The sequence below is a fragment of the Sinocyclocheilus grahami genome, unplaced genomic scaffold, assembly GCF_001515645.1.
Source record: "Sinocyclocheilus grahami isolate Dianchi unplaced genomic scaffold, SAMN03320097.WGS_v1.1 scaffold2.1, whole genome shotgun sequence".
NCBI classification, from domain to species: domain Eukaryota; kingdom Metazoa; phylum Chordata; class Actinopteri; order Cypriniformes; family Cyprinidae; genus Sinocyclocheilus; species Sinocyclocheilus grahami.
In genome coordinates this window covers 3,671,705-3,693,572 of record NW_015505181.1, presented here as the reverse complement: position 1 = coordinate 3,693,572, position 21,868 = coordinate 3,671,705, and the positions used below count along the sequence as shown (strand labels likewise).

The following is a 21,868-nucleotide window of genomic DNA, read 5'->3' as shown; positions in this document are numbered from 1 at the left end:
TGACTCGTCACATTTTGTCTCCTAAAAGGTATCTATCTGCTTATCTATATCTATCTGCATTTGTCCGAATGAAAAATGGTTTATTATATTTATTATTATTGATACTATCATTTTGTGGGTTTATCTGAACATTGAATGGTTAGGTGTGAACTGGAGTCTATTAAGGGAGAAAAAACGTGTATGAGAAGTAATAAGTAAATGTGATTTAAAAATACATTTTAATTGAACAGTTAAATAATTGATTAAAATATCAATTTGATGTATGAAAATGAATATTGAAAGACGAAAGGAAGAAAGAATAATGTAAAGTAATTTTAATCAAATGACTATATTTTACACATATTTATAGTATTATTTTTCGTGAAAAATATATAGCTGTCCTTTAATTTTAGGATGTGGGTCCCTCGCAAGAGGAGGATCATATTTGGGGTCCGTGGCATCTAAAAGATTAAAGACCCTTGTGGGTGCAATATAACACATAACCAGATGGGGGCAGTGTTGTTGTTTTTGATAGGTTGTTTGACTTCGATAGACTGTCTTTACCCTGCGTCATTGTCTCGAGCAAGAGGAAGTGAATTTATACATTTTTTGTTTAGATTTCCCCCTAGTCATCGTTGTCATTATCACTCCCAGCCATAACACAGACTCCCGTCCTCCTGTAGATCTCTTTTAACTCCGCAAATATGCCTTTGGAAAACCTGGAGGAAGAGGGTTTACCTAAAAACCCCAACCTGAGAATAGCTCAGCTGAAGTTTTTACTGACTCTGGATGATCACAGACATGATGCTGAAGTGAAGAGCGAGCTGATGGACGCCGTCAAACTCAACAGTGAGTTCATTCACTCGCACACGCTGCTCGTTTAGCAGATAAGTTATATTTCAAAGTTTCTGTACTACCGCAATATATGCAGCTGTTTCATGCACGAGCATGCGTTTTGGGGTTTAGCTAGCTGACCGGCTAAGCTAAGTAGCACACTAGCTCATTAGCTGCTAATGTAACGTTATTTGCTTGTTATCATGCACACATTTGGTCTGTTGAATGTCGATTATTAGCAGAGGTGGGAGTAAGTCACACATGTGCAAGTCACAAGTAAGGTTTAAGTCTTAACCTTCAAGTCTCAAGCAAGTCAAGTCACTGCTTTATGTCAAGCAATTCAAATCAAGCAAGTCACTCAAGTCATACAAATATTTGAGGATTTAACTAAATTTATATATTAAAATAAGTTAAAACTACAGTAACTATGGACTATGGGAGTTTTATTTGCAACAAAAAATTGTAATATGCATTTTGTCCACATACAGCGGAGTTGTTAATGCAATAAAAATCTAACAATACAAATGTAAACTGCTATGTAGTTTACATTTTTAATGTTTAAATTAGGCCAACAAAAAAGCATATAAAATATTTAGGTACAGCTGTTTCAATATGCCTCAAACATTGCAGAAAACCGTGGAAAAAGTATTACAGTTTTTCTGAATTGCTAAAACACTTCTTGAAACCTTAAACACAAATCCAAATACTCAAACTAAATTCACGAAACCTCTGACTCTTCCATCAAAGTCAAACAATCGCTGCAAAACCATTTCACTTGCACTCAAAACCAAACGGTGCTCTCAGATCACACACACACATGAGTCAATAAAGAAAACACTACAGAGCATTTATTAGACACTACAGAGAAAAATGGAGAACACAGCATCCAGAACATTACAGAGAAAAAGTATATTGTATCGAGTAAATCATTTTGCAATTCTGTAAAAAAGTATAGTAATTGCAACTGAGTAAGGTGAATATATTATATAGGTCTACTGTATGTACTGCAGGAATAGTATTGTGCTGAATATTGAATAATACTGAATGTTTATATTTTCAGCACTTGGATACTACACAAATACTGCAGTCCAACTGCAAAGATCAAAAAGGTCAAATAAAACTCTAAATGAATAGCATGTACAGTACACTCAAATACTGTAAGTTGTGCAATTGTAAAATTAGGGTCAAGGAGAGATTCATTCTGTCTCGAGCATCATGTCTTTGTGCTTGAGTTCAGCCTGAGGACTTTGTCCATATCACAAGTGATGTTGTCTTTTTGCTAGACAAAGAGACAAAACCCCTCTTGTCTGACAGACCCAGTCTTGATAACAGTCTCTAAACCTTTCTCTCCTCATCCTCTTCTTCCTCATCCCCCACTTCTTACATGTACTCTTCCTCCTCTTCTTCTCAGATTGTTTCCATCTATTGTTCGTCTCATCATTCAGTCTCCTGTGCCACATGTGCTCTCTGAACAGACTCATATGTTGTACAGCTGGTTTGATCACATCATTAGAAACAAGTGTGAACAGTTTTGAATGGTTGTGTGTAAACTGTGCTTTAGTTGTGTTCAGTATTTTGCAGCACAAATGCATCACAGTGTGAGAAGTGTTTGAGTGAATAGAGTTTTGCAAATAGAGCCTAACTGCCTGAACGTGTTTAAGGTTTAGCAGAAAGAGTTCTTTATTCGACAAATTGGTTTAAGCTAGTGAGAATTTGGTTCAGAGATTGAGGTTTAGTGTTTTAACAATTCAGAAAAACTGTAAACAATTAAAGTATAATGGTTCCTATGCCACCAAATGGCATTCAAACAGGCATCACCTTTATGGGACATGAACACATCCTTAAGTTAGATCCTTCCTACCTTCCAACAAGAAAAATTATTAATGGTTGAATCACACAAATCTTGCACCTGTTTATCAGGTGGATTGACTATTGTACATTATTAATCTGTGAGTGAATGAGAGAGAGAGAGGTGATTTGAGTGAGTGATTTATTAATATTTGTGAGTGAATGCGAGTGTATGAATGAAAAGTGTATTGTTCGTTTGCATCATGCATGGTTGTGCTTGCAAGTTTTTTTTTTTGTGTGTATGCAAGTCTGTATGATTTTTTTTTTCTTTGTGTGTGTGTGTATACAACATATTTATGTGCATCCCCATAAACTATCCATAGGCTTTTCACTCAAAGTCTAACACTGAAGACCAATTATTAGACACTTTACACATGCAAATACTAAGTGTTATTGCAAAACAAATTTTAAAAAGCTGACATTTCCTTATAAACATTAAATAACTGTTTGCAATGCATTGCACTTGCAAAAAAATAAATTTGATAGTGCTCACAAACTCACAAGTAAAGCTCACAAATATTCTCAATAAAACTGTTTTCACTGGCATATCTTTCTGTTTCTGTTGCAAGACAACGGGATGAATATGAAATAGTGACTGAAAAGCAGCCCAGTAAGACTACATAACCAGCTCTCCCTTATGTTAATCTGCACAAAAATCCTGATTCATAATCACGACGTCATCTAATGAAATCAAATACACATACGATAAAGAAAATGGCTGTGCTGTGATTTCGGCTATATTTGCATGTAAAATAGAGTTTGAAGCGACAGAATATCTTGTTTAACCTAAAGCGTTGAACAGAGTAGACGCAGAGAGAGGTGTGTGCGCGCTGGTAAAGCAAGACCTCGTGCGGCAGTACCGGCGAGTCTCAGAAACTAAAGTTTTGTCCAAGATGTCGCTAGATTTGTCGCTAGGTGCTTTTTTGAAAGGTAAAAAAAGTCGCTAAAGGGGGCTGAAAAGTCGCTAAATCTAGCGACAAAGTTGCTAAGTTGGCAACACTGCCACACTCTTACGTTAGCTCTCTCTGCTTGCCTGCTGCGTCACTTGGTTATGCCGAGGTCACACTGCACGATTTTAGCCCGATTTTTCACTCGCCGACAAATGCCCGAAATCGGAGGCAAATCGGTGCTCGTTCACGCGAGTGACAATCACACAGTGTGAATTATCAAAGACGCAATCTGAAGGAATCGCCGACACGTCACCGACGCCCTTGAAATATTTGGCATGCTAAATATCTGGAGCTGTCGGCGATTCACAATCACGCTGTGTGAAATTAGTTCTGACTGAAAAACACATTGGCGATTACCTACAGCCAATGAGATACCAAGATACAGGGCAGCGGGAAGTTCGGGGAGGAGTTATATGAAACGTAGTTTGCAGACCAGTGTTGCCAAATCCGCGATTGCCGCCAGTTGTTTTTTATGTCAGCAGGTTGAAGCGACCCCAGTAACGTGATATTTAGGCGCTGGAATATGAATTGTACCAGGAGAACCCCGCCAAAAAAAATTTATTTTACCCCCGAAAGCGATTTTTACTGGGGGACCACCTCGAAAGCAATTGGGCTATTTTCAGGCTAGTTTTGAGTACTAATTGGGCGGGATTTGTAGTGAAAACCTGGCAACCCTGCACCAGACAGAGTTGTCGGCGATTCTTCCTATTGTGAAGTCATGCAGTGTGAAACCCCCTGTCGCCGATCCATCGTGCAATGTGAACACAGCAGCAACTGAATGCTACCCCAGATAGTCACGCAGTGTGAAAACAACGGCGATCCGATGAGTTTGAAAATCATGCAGTGTGAACTCAGCATTAGGTTGCGGTGCGTTCAAAAACAAAGTTATTTATTAAAAGACAAGTTTTTTCTATTAATTTAACTCAAGTCCGAGTCAAGTCTCAAGTCATGAGTTTCAAGTCAAAGTCAAGTCTTTTATGAATATTTGTCAAGCAAGTCTCGAGTCATAAAATTTGCAACTTAAGTCTGACTCGAGTCGAGTCATGTGACGTGAGTCGAGTCATGTGACGTGAGTCGAGTCATGTGACTCGAGTCATCCCCCACCTCTGATTATTAGTTTTCTTAATTTCTGTATTATAACACCGGGTGAACCGGGCCCATTGCCACACTGTTTGCACTTTTTTAGGTTTGTTTTTTTAAAGTAATGTTCTCTAATGACACAAACCGTAGAGTCTAGATTACAAAAAAGGCTAATTTTAATCAATATATTCTTGTGCACAATGTTGGCCATGTGTGAAGGCAATAATCTTCAATAGCAGTATATAGTCACACTATGTGGGGTAAGTAGTCACAATGGGACCTGCTATTAAATCATTATATTGCTCAACAAACTCTATTATTGTATGTATTTATAACTTATGGGACAACTTGCCAAATTGAGTCATTATGTCATTATCTAGATCAGTGATTCTCTCATATAGAAAGATTTTGGATGTACTTCCTTGCATACTTAGAATTCAGTTTATTATTTAAGTGAAGCACCTCAAATGTGCATGTCATGATTGTGTTTTGTAGATATGGCCCCGTACTATGAAGCCCTGTGTAAAGAGCTGAAATGGCAGGCGGACACGGATCTGCTGAGCAAGATGAAGAAAGCAAATGAGGACGAACTGAAACGGCTGGATGATGTTTTGGAAGATGCTGAGAAGAACCAGGGAGAGAGTGAGATCAGAGATGCCATGATGGCCAAAGCTGAATATCTCATACGCATCGGTGACAAGGTGCAGATTCAAACTGTGCATGCTCATTCATGCTAAATAATAAATGTGTTGATTTAAAAAAAATGTTTTTAAAGAATTCTTATGCTCACAACGACTGCATTTATTTGTCACAGTAAAAATACAGTAAAACTGTAATATTGTGAAATGTTTTTACAGTTGAAAATAACCATTATCTATTTTAATATATTTTGAAGTAAATTTTATTCCTATGATGGCAAAGCTGAATTTTCAGCAGTCATTACTCCAGTTGTCAGTGTCACATGATCCTGCAGAAATTATTTTGATATGCTGATTTGCTGCTTTATTATTAATAATGATGAAAACAGTTAATATTTATAATGTTTAATATTTTTGTGGAAACTGATACAGGATTTTTTTCAGTATTCTTTGATCGAAAGTTCAAAAGAACAGAAATCTTTTGTAAAACGATTAATGCATTTAATGTCACTTTCGATTAATTTAATGCATCCTGAGTGAAAGTTTCAATTTCTTTAAACACCAAAAAAATCTTACTGATTTCAAACTTTTGAATGGTGATATAGTTTAGTTACATTCTACATATGTTTCATCTATACATTGGATTTTTTTTGCTTTTTATCTGTTCAGCTTCTAACATGTATATTTCATCCTTGTTTCCACACTGATAATATTTCTCTATCTTTCATTTAGGAAGGGGCCTTGACTGGCTTCAGGAAGACGTATGACAAGACTGTTGCTCTTGGTCATCGCTTAGATATTGTTTTTTACTTGCTGAGGATTGGTCTGTTTTATATGGACAATGACCTCATCACCCGCAACACTGAGAAAGCCAAAAGGTACAGTATAGAGTGCAGACTTAAATGCATCTCACCCTGAAATGTTGGCCTGACACTTGAACTCTGCATATATGAACAGTTTGATTGAAGAAGGTGGTGACTGGGACCGGAGGAATCGCCTGAAGGTGTATCAGGGCCTCTACTGCGTGGCCATTCGGGATTTCAAGCAGGCAGCGGAGCTCTTTCTGGATACTGTCTCCACTTTCACCTCGTATGAGCTTATGGACTACAAGACGTTCGTCACATACACTGTGTATGTGTGTATGATCGCACTCAAGAGGCCGGACCTGAGAGAGAAGGTAAGATCTAGCCTAAAAAAAAAAACAGTATGTATACACTGCCATTCAAAGGTTTGGGGTCTGTAAGATGTTTTTTTTTTTTGAAAGAAATAATACTTGTATTTAGTAGGGCTGTCAAAATGACTGAAAAACGAAATTTTATACTTAAATATGATCAAAATTCGAATTATATTAGAATTTAAAAAGCATCATTTCAGTTAGGGGGAAAAAAGCTTTTGGCTTCTCTCCTGTGGCCACAAGAGGGCGCATCGAGCAAAATATTATGCACGTTTCTTCAAAGCGTAATAAAATAACACGACTATCTTTGAAAAAAAGTGCATAATGTTTAAAATAATGTTTATAAACCATATATAATTAATAAAGTTGCTTAAACAATTATAAAAAAAACAGCACCATGCATGTATTTATAGTTTAATACAAAGGACCAAAAACCAATCACAAAGGGTACTTTCTTCGTTTAAAAACATGAGATACAGTGGGATGGGGAAAAACCGCCATAACGTCTTTAGACATGTTTTTTAAAAGTTGAACTTGCTTTAATTTTACATGGCTTTCTAAACATCCCGCTCTCTGCGAGACGCAAGTGCAACGGTGATAAGATGTCCCTCTAGAAAATGTGATAAATATGCATTCTGTGTGAACGGCTTGGTTTCAGTTTTAACGTAAACAACATCTTCGCCACACTGATGCTCTCGTTTTCCACAATATATGAATGAACAACGTAGCAGCGCCGCATCTAGTGGGTTCAACTGGATAGGCTAACAAAAGCATTAAATGCAATGACCCTTACATTGTCGTCGCATTTCGTGCACCACTGATAAGGCTGCCTGACGGCTGACGCAGACCTTAAATTCAAATGCAACGTTTTTGCATTCGAATGTGGATTTTTTTATTTTTTTATTCGACGAATATTCAAATTTTCTTTTTGACAGCCCTAGTATTTAGTAAGGAAGCATAAAATTTATTAAAAGTGACAGTAAAGAAAATGTTACAAAAGATTTCAATTTAAAATAAATACTGTTATTTTGTACTTTCTATTCATCCTAAGAATCCTTTAATCCTAATCTGTTTTGAACAAAATATTAAGCAGGAACTGATTTCAACATTGACAATAGTAAATGTTTCTTGAGCACAGGATCAGCATATTAGAATGATTTCTGAAGGATCATCTGACATTGAAGACTGCAGTAATGATGCTGAAAATTCAGCTTTGCCATCAAAGGAATAAATTACAATTTTTAAATATATTGAGATAAAAATTGTATTTTAAATTGTAGTAATTTTTTATTTTATTTTTTTTATATATATTTAAAAAACAGCCTTGGTGAGCATAAGAGACTTCTTTATAAAAAAAAAAAAAAATCTTACAAACTTTCAGCCTTCCAAATTTTTTAATTTCTTAATGTTAAAAAATTATAGCGATCAATAGAATTAAATAATAATGATTTAAGACCAGTTGTTAGAAAGCAGAATGAAATAGGAAACTGTCTAAAAAGTTAACTCTATTGAATTTAATAAACCTGCTTTATTGAATCACATTTATTAATTTATATTTGATGCATTTCGCAGACACACTTATCCAGAGCAACAGACCTTTATCTTCACATAAGAGATTCAAGTTGTTGTGATTATTGCACGTGTGCAATTCAGAAAAGTTGCCTGCTTTGAAAGGACTTCCTATACACGTTATATGGCCAAAAATATAGATATAATTCAATCTAATAGAAATAACCAAGCTAACACAAGAAATAATGGGTTTTCTCAGGTGATTAAGGGTGCTGAGATCTTGGAGGTGTTGCACAGTTTACCTGCTGTCCGTCAGTACCTCTTCTCTCTCTACGAGTGCCGTTATTCCGTATTCTTTCAATCATTGGGTAGGTAAAATATTGGTGAGCATGCTAGTAGCTCATAGTATAAACCTTTAAAGAACAATTGAGGAAAATGTTATTGCTTAACTAGCCACGCTTAAGATTAATGTTGTAAGCTATGTTGTTATTTTTTGCAGTGTTTATTGAAAGTGCTTCTCCAACTCTGCTCTTCTATTATTGTTTAAAAATGTGTTGGTCAGATGTTCCACCTGTTTCTCCTCTGTAGCTCGAGTGGAACAGGAGATGAAGCAAGACTGGTTGTTTGCTCCTCATTACCGTTACTATGTCCGAGAGATGCGCATCCTGGCCTATGGCCAGCTGCTGGAATCCTACCGCTCCCTCACGCTGGGATACATGGCCGAAGCGTTTGGAGTCAGCACAGAGTTCATCGACCAGTACGCTCCCACATTCATATAAACAACTATGTAAACATACAATATTTCTAGGCTTACTTTGGTCTTTTTCTTACCCAAGGGAGCTGTCGCGATTCATCGCCGCAGGACGTTTACATTGCAAGATCGACAAAGTTAATGAGATTGTGGAAACCAACAGGTGAAGACCTTAATATTTGTGTATTGGTTTAAATCTCTGTTGGATCTGTAAGCTAAGTGTCTTGTCTTTTTTCCCCCCCTAGACCTGATAGTAAGAACTGGCAGTACCAGGAGACCATAAAGAAGGGCGATCTTCTGCTGAACAGAGTGCAGAAGCTGTCCAGAGTGATCAACATGTAGTCCAACATATGGCATTTGATCGATACCCATGTCTTTTCTTGTGAACAACCTGACTTTTGTTTTATGTACAGTATATAATAAAACTGAATTGGAGGAAACGTTTGAGCTTGTCTTTGGTGTGTGAGCGAATGGGAAAAAATGAGTCTGACACATTTTTCTTATAAATAGCTGTATAAATTATTTTTTTTATATTTACAGAAACTTGTTACAAAACAAATATACTATACAATCTTTTCTTTAAATATTAAGTAAATCTACCCTACTGTGTTTGTTCATGAATTACATAGCAGCCAACACACAAAAGTCCAGCTGATCAAATGATTTTTGAATATGTATACAAAAAAAAGGGAAAAAAATATCAAAATATACACTTGTACATAAGTTTATATGTAGAGGCTTCTTCCCCAAAAAGCAAACAGTTTTTTTTATCTTCGATTCACATTCCAAATCTGTGGTGTTTAATCAAACATCTTCACAAAGCTTTCATTATCTGAAAACAGTGGAGTTACAATTTCAAGGTAAACAGTACATTTATCTGCCTAAAACATTGGTTGAAATCACCGACTTAGCCACCAAAATATCTATCCCTCTCGCTTTGAAAATTTCTAATATCAAAAGTAGTCATAAAAGAACACAAGGGACAGACAGGAAGCTTTCTCATGTCATTGTCAAGAAAGTGTTACTCCTCTGCCATGCATTTCATCAATCAGAGTTACCGCTCTACTTGAAGGGGAAAAGGGCGATGTGTGAGATTGCTAGGCAGGTTTAAAAAGTTTCTAAACCCTTATATAACATTCAAGTACTGTGAAAAAAAGAATACATGAAATAAAAAGCTCTGCCATAACAACAGTTGATGAGAAACTAATTCAGGCACTTTCTCTTTTTTTGTCAGCGTTAAAAGCAAATGAACAAGTAATTAAAAAGCAGTGTATCCAATTACAACATTTGGCAACAGTGGTGCACATTTTGCACTGTTCAACTGTTTTGTTCCCTCTCCAAGTTAGAAAAGTCCTACAAAATACATCAGCCACCCAGAAATCTTTTGCACAGTTAAACGGGCCATTTTGATCACATTCTCTGACCTCTTGGTTTGAGATGGGGAGGAATCATGAGGGAAAAGGAGCACTACTGACACCTAAATAATAATACATAATGATTCCCCACTACTGTGGCAACAATCTGTCCGGGGGAACTCGGTGTGTGACTAACAAGAAGCTGTGTTCGGATAGAGTGGCGTATTGCATTATCGGCTTGGCAGTGAACCACTTCTAATAATCTTAGAATGTTTCCATTTACTAAATAAATAATAATGATCTCAATTGTACCAAAAATCGTTTACGAAAATGCCTGTGCAAAAATACATCTCCATATGTACAATTCTTTAACAAAATATGTATTCTGAAATAGGGATAATTCAATATTTGTATTCGGTTTTGTGTACGAAAAAGCAGAAGGAAAAAAATACACAAACAAAATCATGCTCTACTTCTCAGCGACCAGTGCTGACTGACATCAGTGGAGTTCAGGAATTTACAGGAGTTTTAAAGAGAAGCCCCAACTTGCACAAAATCCAGCTCAACATCTCTTATGAAGATCAACAAGTCAAAAAAGGATCTATCGCCTTTAAGCCGACAGACCCACAATAAAAACGAGATTTAAATCAGAATGTCCAGCTCCTAACCTCTTTAGGGTCACAAAGAACAAAAGCTTGTGTCGGATCCATGCAGAAACGTTGAGTCGCGGTATAAGGTCTCACTTAATGAGATGGCGCTGGCCAGACTTCTGTATATGTGTCTCACAGTATTGAGTGTCGTGTAGATGTCTACTCCATTGCTGAGATGATAGTGTGTCTGTAATGTTGGTCTATGGCTCAACATCAGCTAGCCATGAGCCCCTTTCTGAGACTGAAACGGCACATAACGATACCACGCCTAAGGCATCTTCACCAGGAAACTCTCCTACAATCATTTTCGAACGAGACTGCAGATTTTAGTACATTAAGATTTCAGCACATGCTTCTTTATGGGTAATTGTAAGAGGTGAAACATCACCTGCCGGAGCAATTTTTGCATGTGCTAAAAGGTTTAATGAATCAAGCCCTTAATGTACCTAAAACTGAATATCTGTATTGTCCAAGTTATGGTTTTTAAGAGGATTACAGTCTTGTCGAGTTTTTTTTGGAGCTTCAAGAGATGACTGTTGCTCAGAGATTCAGGAAAGACATGCTAGGCTACTACACAAACCTGAAATTATTCAAAATAAACACGGTGGGTGGGTGGGGGGTCTAGTGCTTTCACTAACGCAAGGTCTTCCAGCTTGATTTGGGGTTGGATTTTTCAGTAAAAAAGAAATTGCAATAAAACAGCCGGAATTAACTAAATAAATAACTAAAGTTTTGAAGTTGGTAAATGGTAAAGGAAAATGGTATATGATAAATATTTTGTTCTGTTTGCTAACCTGTAAACAAAATGTGGTCTAAAAAATGTTTAGTTTGCATAATCTTTAAGTTTAGGTTGCTCATGTTGAAACTCCACTCCAGTCATGTCTATCTGCAGTGAGTGTAGTTTAATCTAATACAGCCTTCCAGTGAGAGATCATGTGTATGATTAACTTAAGTTGATTGTGTGTCTACTTTAGGGATGTTCCTCTCCTGTACACTTCCTCCAAGGCTGAGTAGGATTTCGGTTTCCAGTATTCTCATATGTCCACACGCTCAAGCTAACATACTGAAGAACATCAGTAAAGCAATTTATCTTGTTCGCATCTCACATCCCTCCTATGCTTGGTAGTGTTGGTGAGGCTACGCACCAGACAAAATCTGTACCTTCCGGCCCCAGCGCAAGTGCTCAGGCTGGGCAGCTCATGCTCTACGCAGCAGGCTTTGTACCCAATGGTGCATTGTATAGATTCATTATAACTTCCGACAGGAGAACTATATCTCTCTGGCTTATTATCCTATCCCCAGAGAGTGCCCCTGCATGGCTTTGGGAGGAAATCCCCACGAAGGACATCAATGGGCCACCCAGTATGCATTCCACCCTGAGGATTGTGGGAAGAGTAAGAGAAAAAGAAGGCCTCGTGCAGAGTGGCATGAGGGGGCTGAGGGAGCTCTGGGTCCAGCCTACTGCTCAGCACGCTCAGAGCCTCCACACCTGTGTCAGGGACGAGCCTTTGGCTGTGGGAAACACACACACAAGTACAGAAATGTAATGTGTAAGAGGAAAGAGACAATATTACATTCTAAACTAAAGGAAGGAATCGGATGCTGTTATTAACCTGATGTATGAGTGAATTGTTAGGGAGCCCTGGTGGTCCAGGTATAGAGCGAGCATGCTTGCTGTGGATGTTGTTGATTGATGGAGACTTGGATATTTTGGGCCTGCCAGGACCTTGTCCTCCTCCCCCTCCTGCTCCAGACACTGTCAAAATCATTACAAAGTTAAAATAAGACACAGCACTTTTTATAATCAAGCAAACAGCATATAATAATTATTTCAAGTTTACTAATTAAATTGGGTTTCTAGCGTTTCAGGACTTTCTATAATGATGTGAATACAGAAAAAAGAGATTAGTCAGCCTGACAGTTCTGGATGATCTCTGTTCAGTTTTGAAGTAAACTTTGAAGAGCGGCAAAGTGAAATTTAACAAAAAAAACTTGATTGGAACTAAACTGAAATGAAACAATTGCAACATTTTATTTAACATGAAGTGAAAACGTAACCGGATCAAAGTAAAACTGAAATATTATAGAAACTGGATTAACACTACAATGAAGTGAAATATAAACTGGATCAAAACTAAATTAAAATGAATCAGAAACCAAATGAAAACTAAACTGAAATAGAATAGAAATGGAAACTAAACTAAATTACTATTAGACAATTAAAAAAGGACTGAAACCAAAATGAGATGAAATAGAAACTAGATCTAAATAAACTAGATCTAAACAAAGCAAATTAAATCAACTCAAATTAAATAGAGAATGGACAAATACTAAAAAAGGTATTTGACAGCCTGGATTAAAACTAAACAGAAACTAGATCAAAGCTAAACTGAAATAAAATAGAAACCAAATTAACTGGAATGAAACAGAAACTGAATACTAAAATAAGATTAGACAGAAATCTGGATTAAAACTAAACTAAAATTAAATGCAAACTTGATCAAAGTTAAACTCAAAATAATGCAAAATGTTAAAATCTAAACCAAATTGAAAAAATGAAATAGAAACTGCATTTAATACTACAATGAAATGAAACAAACCAAATTAAAACTAAAACTGATATGAAACAGAACCTGAATTGATACCAAAGTGACATTAGATTCTCGATTACAACTAAACTGAAATTAAACAAACTGGACTGAAACCAAAATAGGATGAAACAGAAACTGGATTAAAATATAAAACGAAATTAAACAGAAACCAAATGAAATCTGAAATGAACTAAAATGAAACCAAATCTAGATCAAAACCAAAATGAAACCGGAATCTGGATAAAAAATAAATAAAACCAAACACTAGGATTATACACCTGTGCTGTTGAGGCTACTTGAGCCAGGTGAGCACTTCCTCCTTTTGGCTTCCAGACGTGCATCTGCGTGATGATCGCTGCTCTGATGAACAAATGGCCCGAGGGAGAGGGTGGAATCACTGCTGTTCATCACCACGCTCATGCGTTTAATGGACTCGGCCGGGCTGCCTGAGGGAGGGCCACGTCCTGATGACTCCTGCTTCAAACTCAAAGAGTTGGCCCTGCCTGGGGTGCAGTTTACCCCCACACTGTACACCCCGCTGTGGGATGACGACAGCATTGTTGACGATGAAGATGAAGAAGGGGTGGAGGCGAGCGAGGTGTGGTAGGCGCTGCCAAGACTGGAGGAGTTTATCCCGCAGTTCTTCTTAAAAGATGAGGAGGAAGAGGATTCAGAGGTGTAAGTGCTATGGGTGGTAAACAGGGAACTGTTTTTCCGCTTCTTGCCCGAACTCAGGCTACCACTCGCACAACCGCTGACGCTAACACTGCTGTTAGTACTGCCCCTGACGATAGAGTTACTTAGGCTGAAGGATGGCTCCCGAGCCTTAAAGGACTTTGTACCAGATCGGGATTTGAGGGGTCGGTTGGAGCCCAACGAGGGTAGCGAGGACGAGTGGGCTGAAGGCATCTGGGGTGATGAGGCTGACACTTGTCTAGAAGCACCACTGTAGGCGGGCTGCTCGGTGGTGGAGGCTTGCGGAGAAGAGCGGGCATTCAGGGTGGTGCCATATGACAGGACCGGCTTGCTGTCATAAGGCGGTGGTGAGGACAGGCTGAGAAACCCTGCAGAAATGGAGCAGGATGAGGAAGAATGGGAGTTTGTGCTTGTCCGGTGAGAGGCTGTCAGTGTTGTTGCAGAGTTCTCTGACGCCAGTGGGATTTTCCTACAAAGTAAATGCAAGAAATCACAATTAGGATTCTGTTTAATGGAAAAACAGCTGATTGTGGGAAGGGTCTCACACACACTTACTTCCACATTTGTGAGTTGACATGTTTGTCCAACATGGTGGTGAGAGTACAACGTACTTGATCCCAGCGCCGGTCGAACGCGTAACAACCTCTACCGTACAATCGACTTCCAAAAGTGCAGTACTGGTGAGAGACACAATATAGATGGTGATTAAAATGCAATGGTTGCCTCTGGTTTTAAATGGAAAGAGCACAGGCAAAGCCTCGGGTTTTTTTAATATGAAGAGACTTCTTTTGTTTGTATTATTTATTTATTTGATTTGGGATGTTAAAATTTCAAGCTAGTCTTAATTATTTGATACATTTCAATTTCACAAAGTAATGTGCAGAATTCTGTCTGAGAAAAATAAAAGGACACATTTTCATTTATAATTAGTCCTAAATCTCATTTTGTTAAAAAAAATCGTACATTGGTACATGGTACTGAACATCCTCTTCAGTCATTTAGATCAAGGCAGACTCAAACTGAAACCCACTTTAAAGAGGGTGGCCACAAAATTGGATTCAAATGAGGCCATGGACATTCATTTAAACTCATTTTAAAACAGCGTAGTGATTCAAAAGCTGGAAATAAATACAAGTGACTTTCTAAGCAGGCACTTCAGTTTGAGAAATTCCCTACTTAAAAAAAAAAAAAAAAAACTCCCTAACACTTTAAGATCCCAAGGTTTCTTGTACTTACAGCAGCTGGTCGTGGGTGGTAACCTGAATAATGGCAGTCCAGTTTCTCCGTGGCCTCCTCTCTCTCCTCGTTCTCCCCTTCGTCACTGGAGAGGCGGCTGGTCTCGGTACCGACAGGGGCTGAGTGAGAGTGGTGGGTCTGGTCGTGTGCCATGGCTGGGTCTCCTCCACTGTGAGAGTTACTGCTGTTGAGTCTAAAGATACAGAAGAGCACGTTAACCTTTACATTGGTTATCAACCACCCGAACAAAGAACAAAAAAACAACTGGAGATCTATAATAAATTTGGCTAATGAATCAAAAGGAAGCCGGTTTAGAGTAAATAGTGGGGCAGGAGGAAACAACTCACCGTGGAAGCCCAGAATTATGAGGTTTAGGTCTGCTGAGGGGCAAAGGCTTGGTGGCATCAGCAGTGCCATTGCCATGGGAGACCGTGTGAAGGTCTTGTGAGAGGCGGGAGGGGGGAGGGTGAGGGTCCCTGAGAGGGGGTGCTGGGTGTGAGGGGTCCAACCTGAACTGCAGCTCCTTGTCGCGTGCTTTGCTCTTGTGCTCAGCAAGCAGCGTGTCAAAGCGTTGCCGCCGCCCGAGCACCGCCCTCCTCTGGCTTATGGAATGTGTCTGTGGTGAAATGGGGGAGATATTTAACAGTTCAGTCAAACAATTAAATGATTGGTTCACATACTCAAAGAAATTTGAACATTAGGGACATCCTAGGTCTGAAAAATACATTGGTGACCATATTGATATAGGCCAGGATAATTCTGTTTAAGAAGATATTTAGAAATTAAATTAATTCTATATTTCAATATTATTATATTCAAAATAATTAATTAATTACAATGTAATATATGAGCCTTTTTATTTTTGCTATTTTATTAATGCTATATTGCCATATTATATTATGCTGATATTTAGCAACAATAAAACAAAATACAATATAATATTTGAGCTCATTATTTTTGCTATGTTATTGATGTTATATTGCTATATTACAAAATAACAAAAATAAAAAACTCATACATACACACATTATACACACACATATGTGTGTTGATATACAGTGGGTACGGAAAGTATTCAGACCCCCTTAAATTTTTCACTCTTTGTTATTTTGCAGTCATTTGCTAAAATCATTTAAGTTAATTTTTTTCCTCATTAATGTACACACAGCACCCCATATTGACAGAAAAACACAGAATTGTTGACATTTTTGCAGATTTATTAAAAAAGAAAAACTGAAATATCACATGGTCCTAAGTATTCAGACCCTTTGCTGTGACACTCATATATTTAACTCAGGTGCTGTCCATTTCTTCTGATCATCCTTGAGATGGTTCTACACCTTCATTTGAGTCCAGCTGTGTTTGATTATACTGATTGGACTTGATTAGGAAAGCCACACACCTGTCTATATAAGACCTTACAGCTCACAGTGCATGTCAGAGCAAATGAGATTCATGAGGTCAAAGGAACTGCCTGAAGAGCTCAGAGACAGAATTGTGGCAAGGCACAGAAAATTTCTGCTGAACTTAAGGTTCCTAAGAGCACAGTGGCCTCCATAATCCTTAAATGGAAGACGTTTGGGACGACCAGAACCCCTCCTAGAGCTGGCCGTCCGGCCAAACTGAGCTATCGGGAGAGAAGAACCTTGGTGAGAGAGGTAAAGAAGAACCCAAAGATCACTGTGGCTGAGCTCCAGAGATGCAGTCGGGAGATGGGAGAAAGTTGTAGAAACCCAACCATCACTGCAGCCCTCCACCAGTCGGGGCTTTATGGCAGAGGGGCCCGACGGAAGCCTCTCCTCAGTGCAAGACACATGAAAGCCCGCATGGAGGACTCCAAGATGGTGAGAAATAAGATTCTCTGGTCGGATGAGGCCAAGATAGAACTTTTTGGCCTTAATTCTAAGCGGTATGTGTGAAGAAAACCAGGAACTGCTCATCCCCTGTCCAATACAGTCCCAACAGTGAAGCATGGTGGTGGCAGCATCATGCTGTGGGGGTGTTTTTCAGCTGCAGGGACAGGACGACTGGTTGCAATCGAGGGAAAGATGAATGCAGCCAAGTACAGGGATATCCTGGACGAAAACCTTCTCCAGAGTGCTCAGGACCTCAGACTGGGCCGAAGGTTTACCTTCCAACAAGACAATGACCATAAGCACACAGCTAAAATAACAAAGGAGTGGCTTCACAACAACTCTGTGACTGTTCTTGAATGGCCCAGCCAGAGCCCTGACTTAAACCCAATTGAGCATCTCTGGAGAGACCTAAAAATGGCTGTCCACCAACGTTTACCATCCAACCTGACAGAACTGGAGAGGATCTGCAAGGAAGAATGGCAGAGGATCCCCTGAAAAACTTGTTGCATCTTTCCCAAAAAGACTCATGGCTGTATTAGATCAAAAGGTGCTTCTACTAAATACTGAGCAAAGGGTCTGAATACTTTGAGCAAGGCACCGAACCCCCAACTGCTCCCCGGGCGCCGCAGCATAAATGACTGACCTCACTGTGTGTGTTCACGGTTTGTGTGTGTTCACTGCTGTGTGTGTGCACTTTGGATGGGTAAATGCAGAGCACTAATTCTGAGTATGGGTCACCATACTTGGCCACATGTCACTTCACACTATATATACAGGTGTGTGGCTTTCCTAATCAAGTCCAATCAGTATAATCAAACACAGCTGGACTCAAATGAAGGTGTAGAACCATCTCGAGGATGATCAGAAGAAATGGACAGCACCTGAGTTAAATATATGAGTGTCACAGCAAAGGGTCTGAATACTTAGGACCATGTGATATTTCAGTTTTTCTTTTTTAATAAATCTGCAAAAATGTCAACAATTCTGTGTTTTTCTGTCAATATGGGGTGCTGTGTGTACATTAATGAGGAAAAAAATTAACAAATTATTTTAGCAAATGGCTGCAATATAACAGAGTGAAAAATTTAAGGGGGTCTGAATACTTTCCGTACCCACTGTAGATAGATATATAGATATATATTTGTATTAATGCTATATTATTATATTAGGACGATAATTCAAAAATAAAATAAAATATCGGAGCTTACTATTTTTGTTGTATTATTAACACTATATTGTTATATTATTAGGGCAATACTAAAAAAAATGTTTTAATAAAATGCAGTAAAACATCTAGGCTTGTTCATTTTGCTAGGTTTTAAGTCTGATTTAAACCATCTAACTGAAAGTCTGACACTTGAAGCTTCAGTCTGAATGATTTTTTTTGGTAACACTTTACAATAAGGTTCCATTAGTTCATGTATTAACTTGCATGAACAAACAATGAACGATGCATTTATTACAGTATTTATTAATCTTTTTTAATGTTAATGGAAATACAGTTGTTCACCGTTCGTTCATGTTAATTCACAGTGCGTTAACTAATGTTAACAAGCACAACTTTTGATTTTAATAATGTATTAGTAAATCTTGAAATCAACATTAACTAAGATTAATAAATGCTGTAGAAGTATTGTTCATTCTTAGTTCATGTTAACTAAAGTAGTTAACTAAGGTTAACTAATGAACCTTATTGTAAAGTGTTACCGATTTTTTAATACTGATTATTGGTAATAACATAATATCTTCCTATTTGTAAGTACCAAAATGTACAGAGTGCATTCAACGTGTATTTGAAGTGTACATGTTTCAAAGTGTAGAAGGTGGCATACCTTGCATGTTAAGGATCTTGTGCATGGCTTACGTGCTGTCATATCCATAACCCCACAATGGATATCTGGATTAAACTCTCGCTCTGATTTAAGGAAAATAACAGAACAGAACAATACAGTTAAAAAAAAAGTTCAAGAAAATTATAATTTTTTTGAAGAGTAACAGCAGTGAGTATTAGCATTCACCTAGTCTCTTGTACAAGGGTCTCCTGCTACTGGCACTGCTGCCGTCTTGTTTCTTGTCTTGGGATGAGAGGTGGCCCTTTCCATTGGGGATCTGGCCTGGGGCCAGCTGTGGAGCCTTTGGTATGGAGGGGAAGTTAAGGCCTGACTTCAAGGGAGAGGTACTCACAGTATTGGAGGAAGAGGAGGAGGAAGTGGAAGAAGAGGCGGGCACATGGGGAAGTCTGGGTGAAGGTTCCACCTTCAGATGGACCTTCTCTCCTTTAACTGGAGGGATGGGACTGGGAGGCAGAGAAATAAAGAGTCTTATATTGTTCCAAATGTGGGTGTGTGTTTCAGATTACATCTTTTGTGTTACGCAAGAATGGGCTGCTTATCTGAACACATTTATCCATGAAATTCACTTACACTCCATCAAACACACATACACACCTCTCTTCTTGCGGCACTCTATAGGGGAAGTGAGGCTTCCAGTGAGGCAGCTTCTCTTTGGTTGATTTGAAGATTTTAGTGGGGGTGCTGCTGTTTGCACTGGAGGGGCGTGCAAGTGTGCTTCCACCAACAGCCCCGACCCCAACTCCACCCCCAAGGCTGCTCTTATTTCGAGAGTTTGCGAATGCAGCAGAGGCGGCATAGCTGGATAGGGGCTTGCTGCTGGAGCTGTGTCTTCTCTCTGAAGGGCAAGAAATTTGCAAGGTTTTACTCTTTGAATGCTCAAAATGTTGATGGCAAAAGTAAATAAACGTACAACAATTTTTATTCAGATTTTTTTCCATTCACTGGTAAATTAATTAATTAGTTTAATGTTTTAAGGCTGCCAAAGTTGAAAACTGGTATCATTTAAAAAAATTACGTACAATTTCTCAACAGTCAAACATTATTGCCATCTAGTGGCATTGTTATGTTTAATGCAGGTGGGTTGTAAAGATTTCAAGATGTATAATATAACTACACATAAAAAAAATATAATAATAATAATTTTACTTAAAACTTATTTGCCTTTTAACATTTTAGTTAGTTCGGAGTATTAGGTTAGGAAGGCATTAGATTTATTTTAGTTTCAGTTTTTCCCAGTTAATGATTATAACACTAATATGTAACATAATGGAACTAATACGTAACATAATAAATTACAAACATTTTTTGAATTTCAGTTTAAAAATTGCAAATGGCAAACAAATGCTTAACTTTTGAGGATTGACAGTGTTTTGGACTACAGAAATCTTCATCTGGCTTTGCACTTTGTCCAATACATCTATTTTAAATGGGAAGTTGACCAAACCTTCAGTTAAGCTAAGAAGATTAATACTTAGACACACATACAGACACTCTCCACTTCTAAATACACACATTTGCTTTCTCTCAGCAGTAATTACAAGACACAAATGTGCAAGCGTATTTAGTCAAATGAGTGAACCGCTGTGCTGCACTAACAAACTCTCTGGTCTCTCCATACTTGCCTGTCAACAACACACACACACACACACACACAAACACAGTCCTGCTGCTCCGGCCTTGCATTTGTCACTAAGCCCTCCAGCAAACCGGAGGCAAACACACACACACACACACATACTAATCTGTGCTGATAAAACTACAGCAAAAACACACACACACAAAAAATTTATAAATGAAGGACACCAGAAAGAAATCCTATTTATTTCTCACAGACGCTTGCAGCTATATGCTGGGTTATTGGCGCTGTTCTGAGAAAGTTAGCCAACAGCAATTTGAGTAACCAAAGGCCCAATCAACAAAGCCCTAATTACACCAAAACAATCTGCAATATCATTCCGCCCCATATTGAAAAGCAATCTGGGATTATCGTAAGGAAACTGAACAACAAATACTGCAACCTGACAAATGACCACAGGGAATTACCGACGTAAAAACAAGAGCCTTGTGCAAAAGAAGGATGATCAGTGTGAACAAAAGCACAGTGTAGAAATCTACCATTTTGAGCTTTTTTTGAAAATGGAGAACAAATCAAGAAGCCATCATCTCTTCTAAACTTCTTGTCTCTAAAATAGTTAAAAACATTTTTATTATCGATTAGTCAAGATCTTTTGTCAGTGATAACACAAATATTTACACTTTGCAAATGACCTTGTTATAACTGCACATTTAAATGTCGCTATCATCAATAAACTTGAAATACTACAAATAAAGTGGTAAAATATTTCAAGCAGATCACAGAGAAAGGGAGTGCAATCTTTCTATAAGTATATCTGTGCATCCTGGTCTAATCAACTGGGGTGCAGAGTGACTGCAGAATCCAACAACATCCACAAAAGCATAATTTAGTAAAGTGAAAGATAATGTACAGTCGGTCAATTCAAGCACAGGGGATGTTTTGAGACCATTTTAAACTGATAAACACTGAAGAGGATACAAATTTGTTTCTTATTTAAGAAGGTAATAAAATTCATAATAATTGAGCAAATGTCTCCCGCAAAGTGTTTAACATGAAAATGTTCAACAAGCAGAGCAGATCTAAACCACCCAATAGAAATGATGGCAATATAGATTTAAATACATACATATACATATATATATATATATATATATATATATACATATATATACATACAGTGGGTACGGAAAGTATTCAGACCTCCTTAAATTTTTCACTCTTTGTTATATTCCAGCCATTTGCTAAAATCATTTAAGTTAATTTTTTTCCCTCATTAATGTACACACAGCACC

At 38.0% G+C, this 21,868-nt stretch overlaps 2 protein-coding genes across 4 annotated transcripts in view; one reads left to right on the top strand and one right to left on the bottom strand.

Moving 5' to 3' along the window:
* The first annotated feature begins 563 nt into the window (after positions 1-563).
* Positions 564-9,203, top strand: psmd6 (proteasome 26S subunit, non-ATPase 6). Its single transcript, XM_016232430.1, has 8 exons — positions 564-828; positions 5,187-5,392; positions 6,062-6,207; positions 6,287-6,506; positions 8,272-8,380; positions 8,601-8,769; positions 8,849-8,926; positions 9,009-9,203. The coding sequence occupies exons 1-8, from the start codon at positions 684-686 to the stop codon at positions 9,103-9,105; spliced, it is 1,170 nt and encodes a 389-aa protein (XP_016087916.1). The 5' UTR covers positions 564-683; the 3' UTR covers positions 9,106-9,203.
* A 65-nt stretch (positions 9,204-9,268) lies between these two features.
* The window catches only part of LOC107550752 (ataxin-7-like), a 43,631-nt gene continuing 31,031 nt past the window's right edge, over positions 9,269-21,868 (bottom strand). For all 3 annotated transcript variants that reach the window (XM_016232316.1, XM_016232233.1, XM_016232157.1), the window contains 9 exons: positions 19,595-19,835; positions 19,166-19,443; positions 18,980-19,062; positions 15,639-15,907; positions 15,292-15,484; positions 14,611-14,732; positions 13,638-14,524; positions 12,382-12,524; positions 9,269-12,280 (listed from right to left, as the gene is read on the bottom strand). In XM_016232316.1, coding sequence (XP_016087802.1) covers positions 12,263-12,280; positions 12,382-12,524; positions 13,638-14,524; positions 14,611-14,732; positions 15,292-15,484; positions 15,639-15,907; positions 18,980-19,062; positions 19,166-19,443; positions 19,595-19,835 — 2,234 coding nt within the window. In that variant the 3' untranslated portion in view covers positions 9,269-12,262. The remainder of the gene's footprint in view (positions 12,281-12,381; positions 12,525-13,637; positions 14,525-14,610; positions 14,733-15,291; positions 15,485-15,638; positions 15,908-18,979; positions 19,063-19,165; positions 19,444-19,594; positions 19,836-21,868) is intronic.

Excerpts from the sequence above, each read along its gene's own strand:
- psmd6 (XM_016232430.1), top strand. The coding sequence starts at position 684 with ATGCCTTTGGAAAACCTGGAGGAAGAGGGTTTACCTAAAAACCCCAAC. Across the intron at positions 6,208-6,286 it reads AACACTGAGAAAGCCAAAAG|TTTGATTGAAGAAGGTGGTG; the intron begins GTACAGTATAGA and ends ATATATGAACAG. Across the intron at positions 8,770-8,848 it reads AGCACAGAGTTCATCGACCA|GGAGCTGTCGCGATTCATCG; the intron begins GTACGCTCCCAC and ends TTCTTACCCAAG.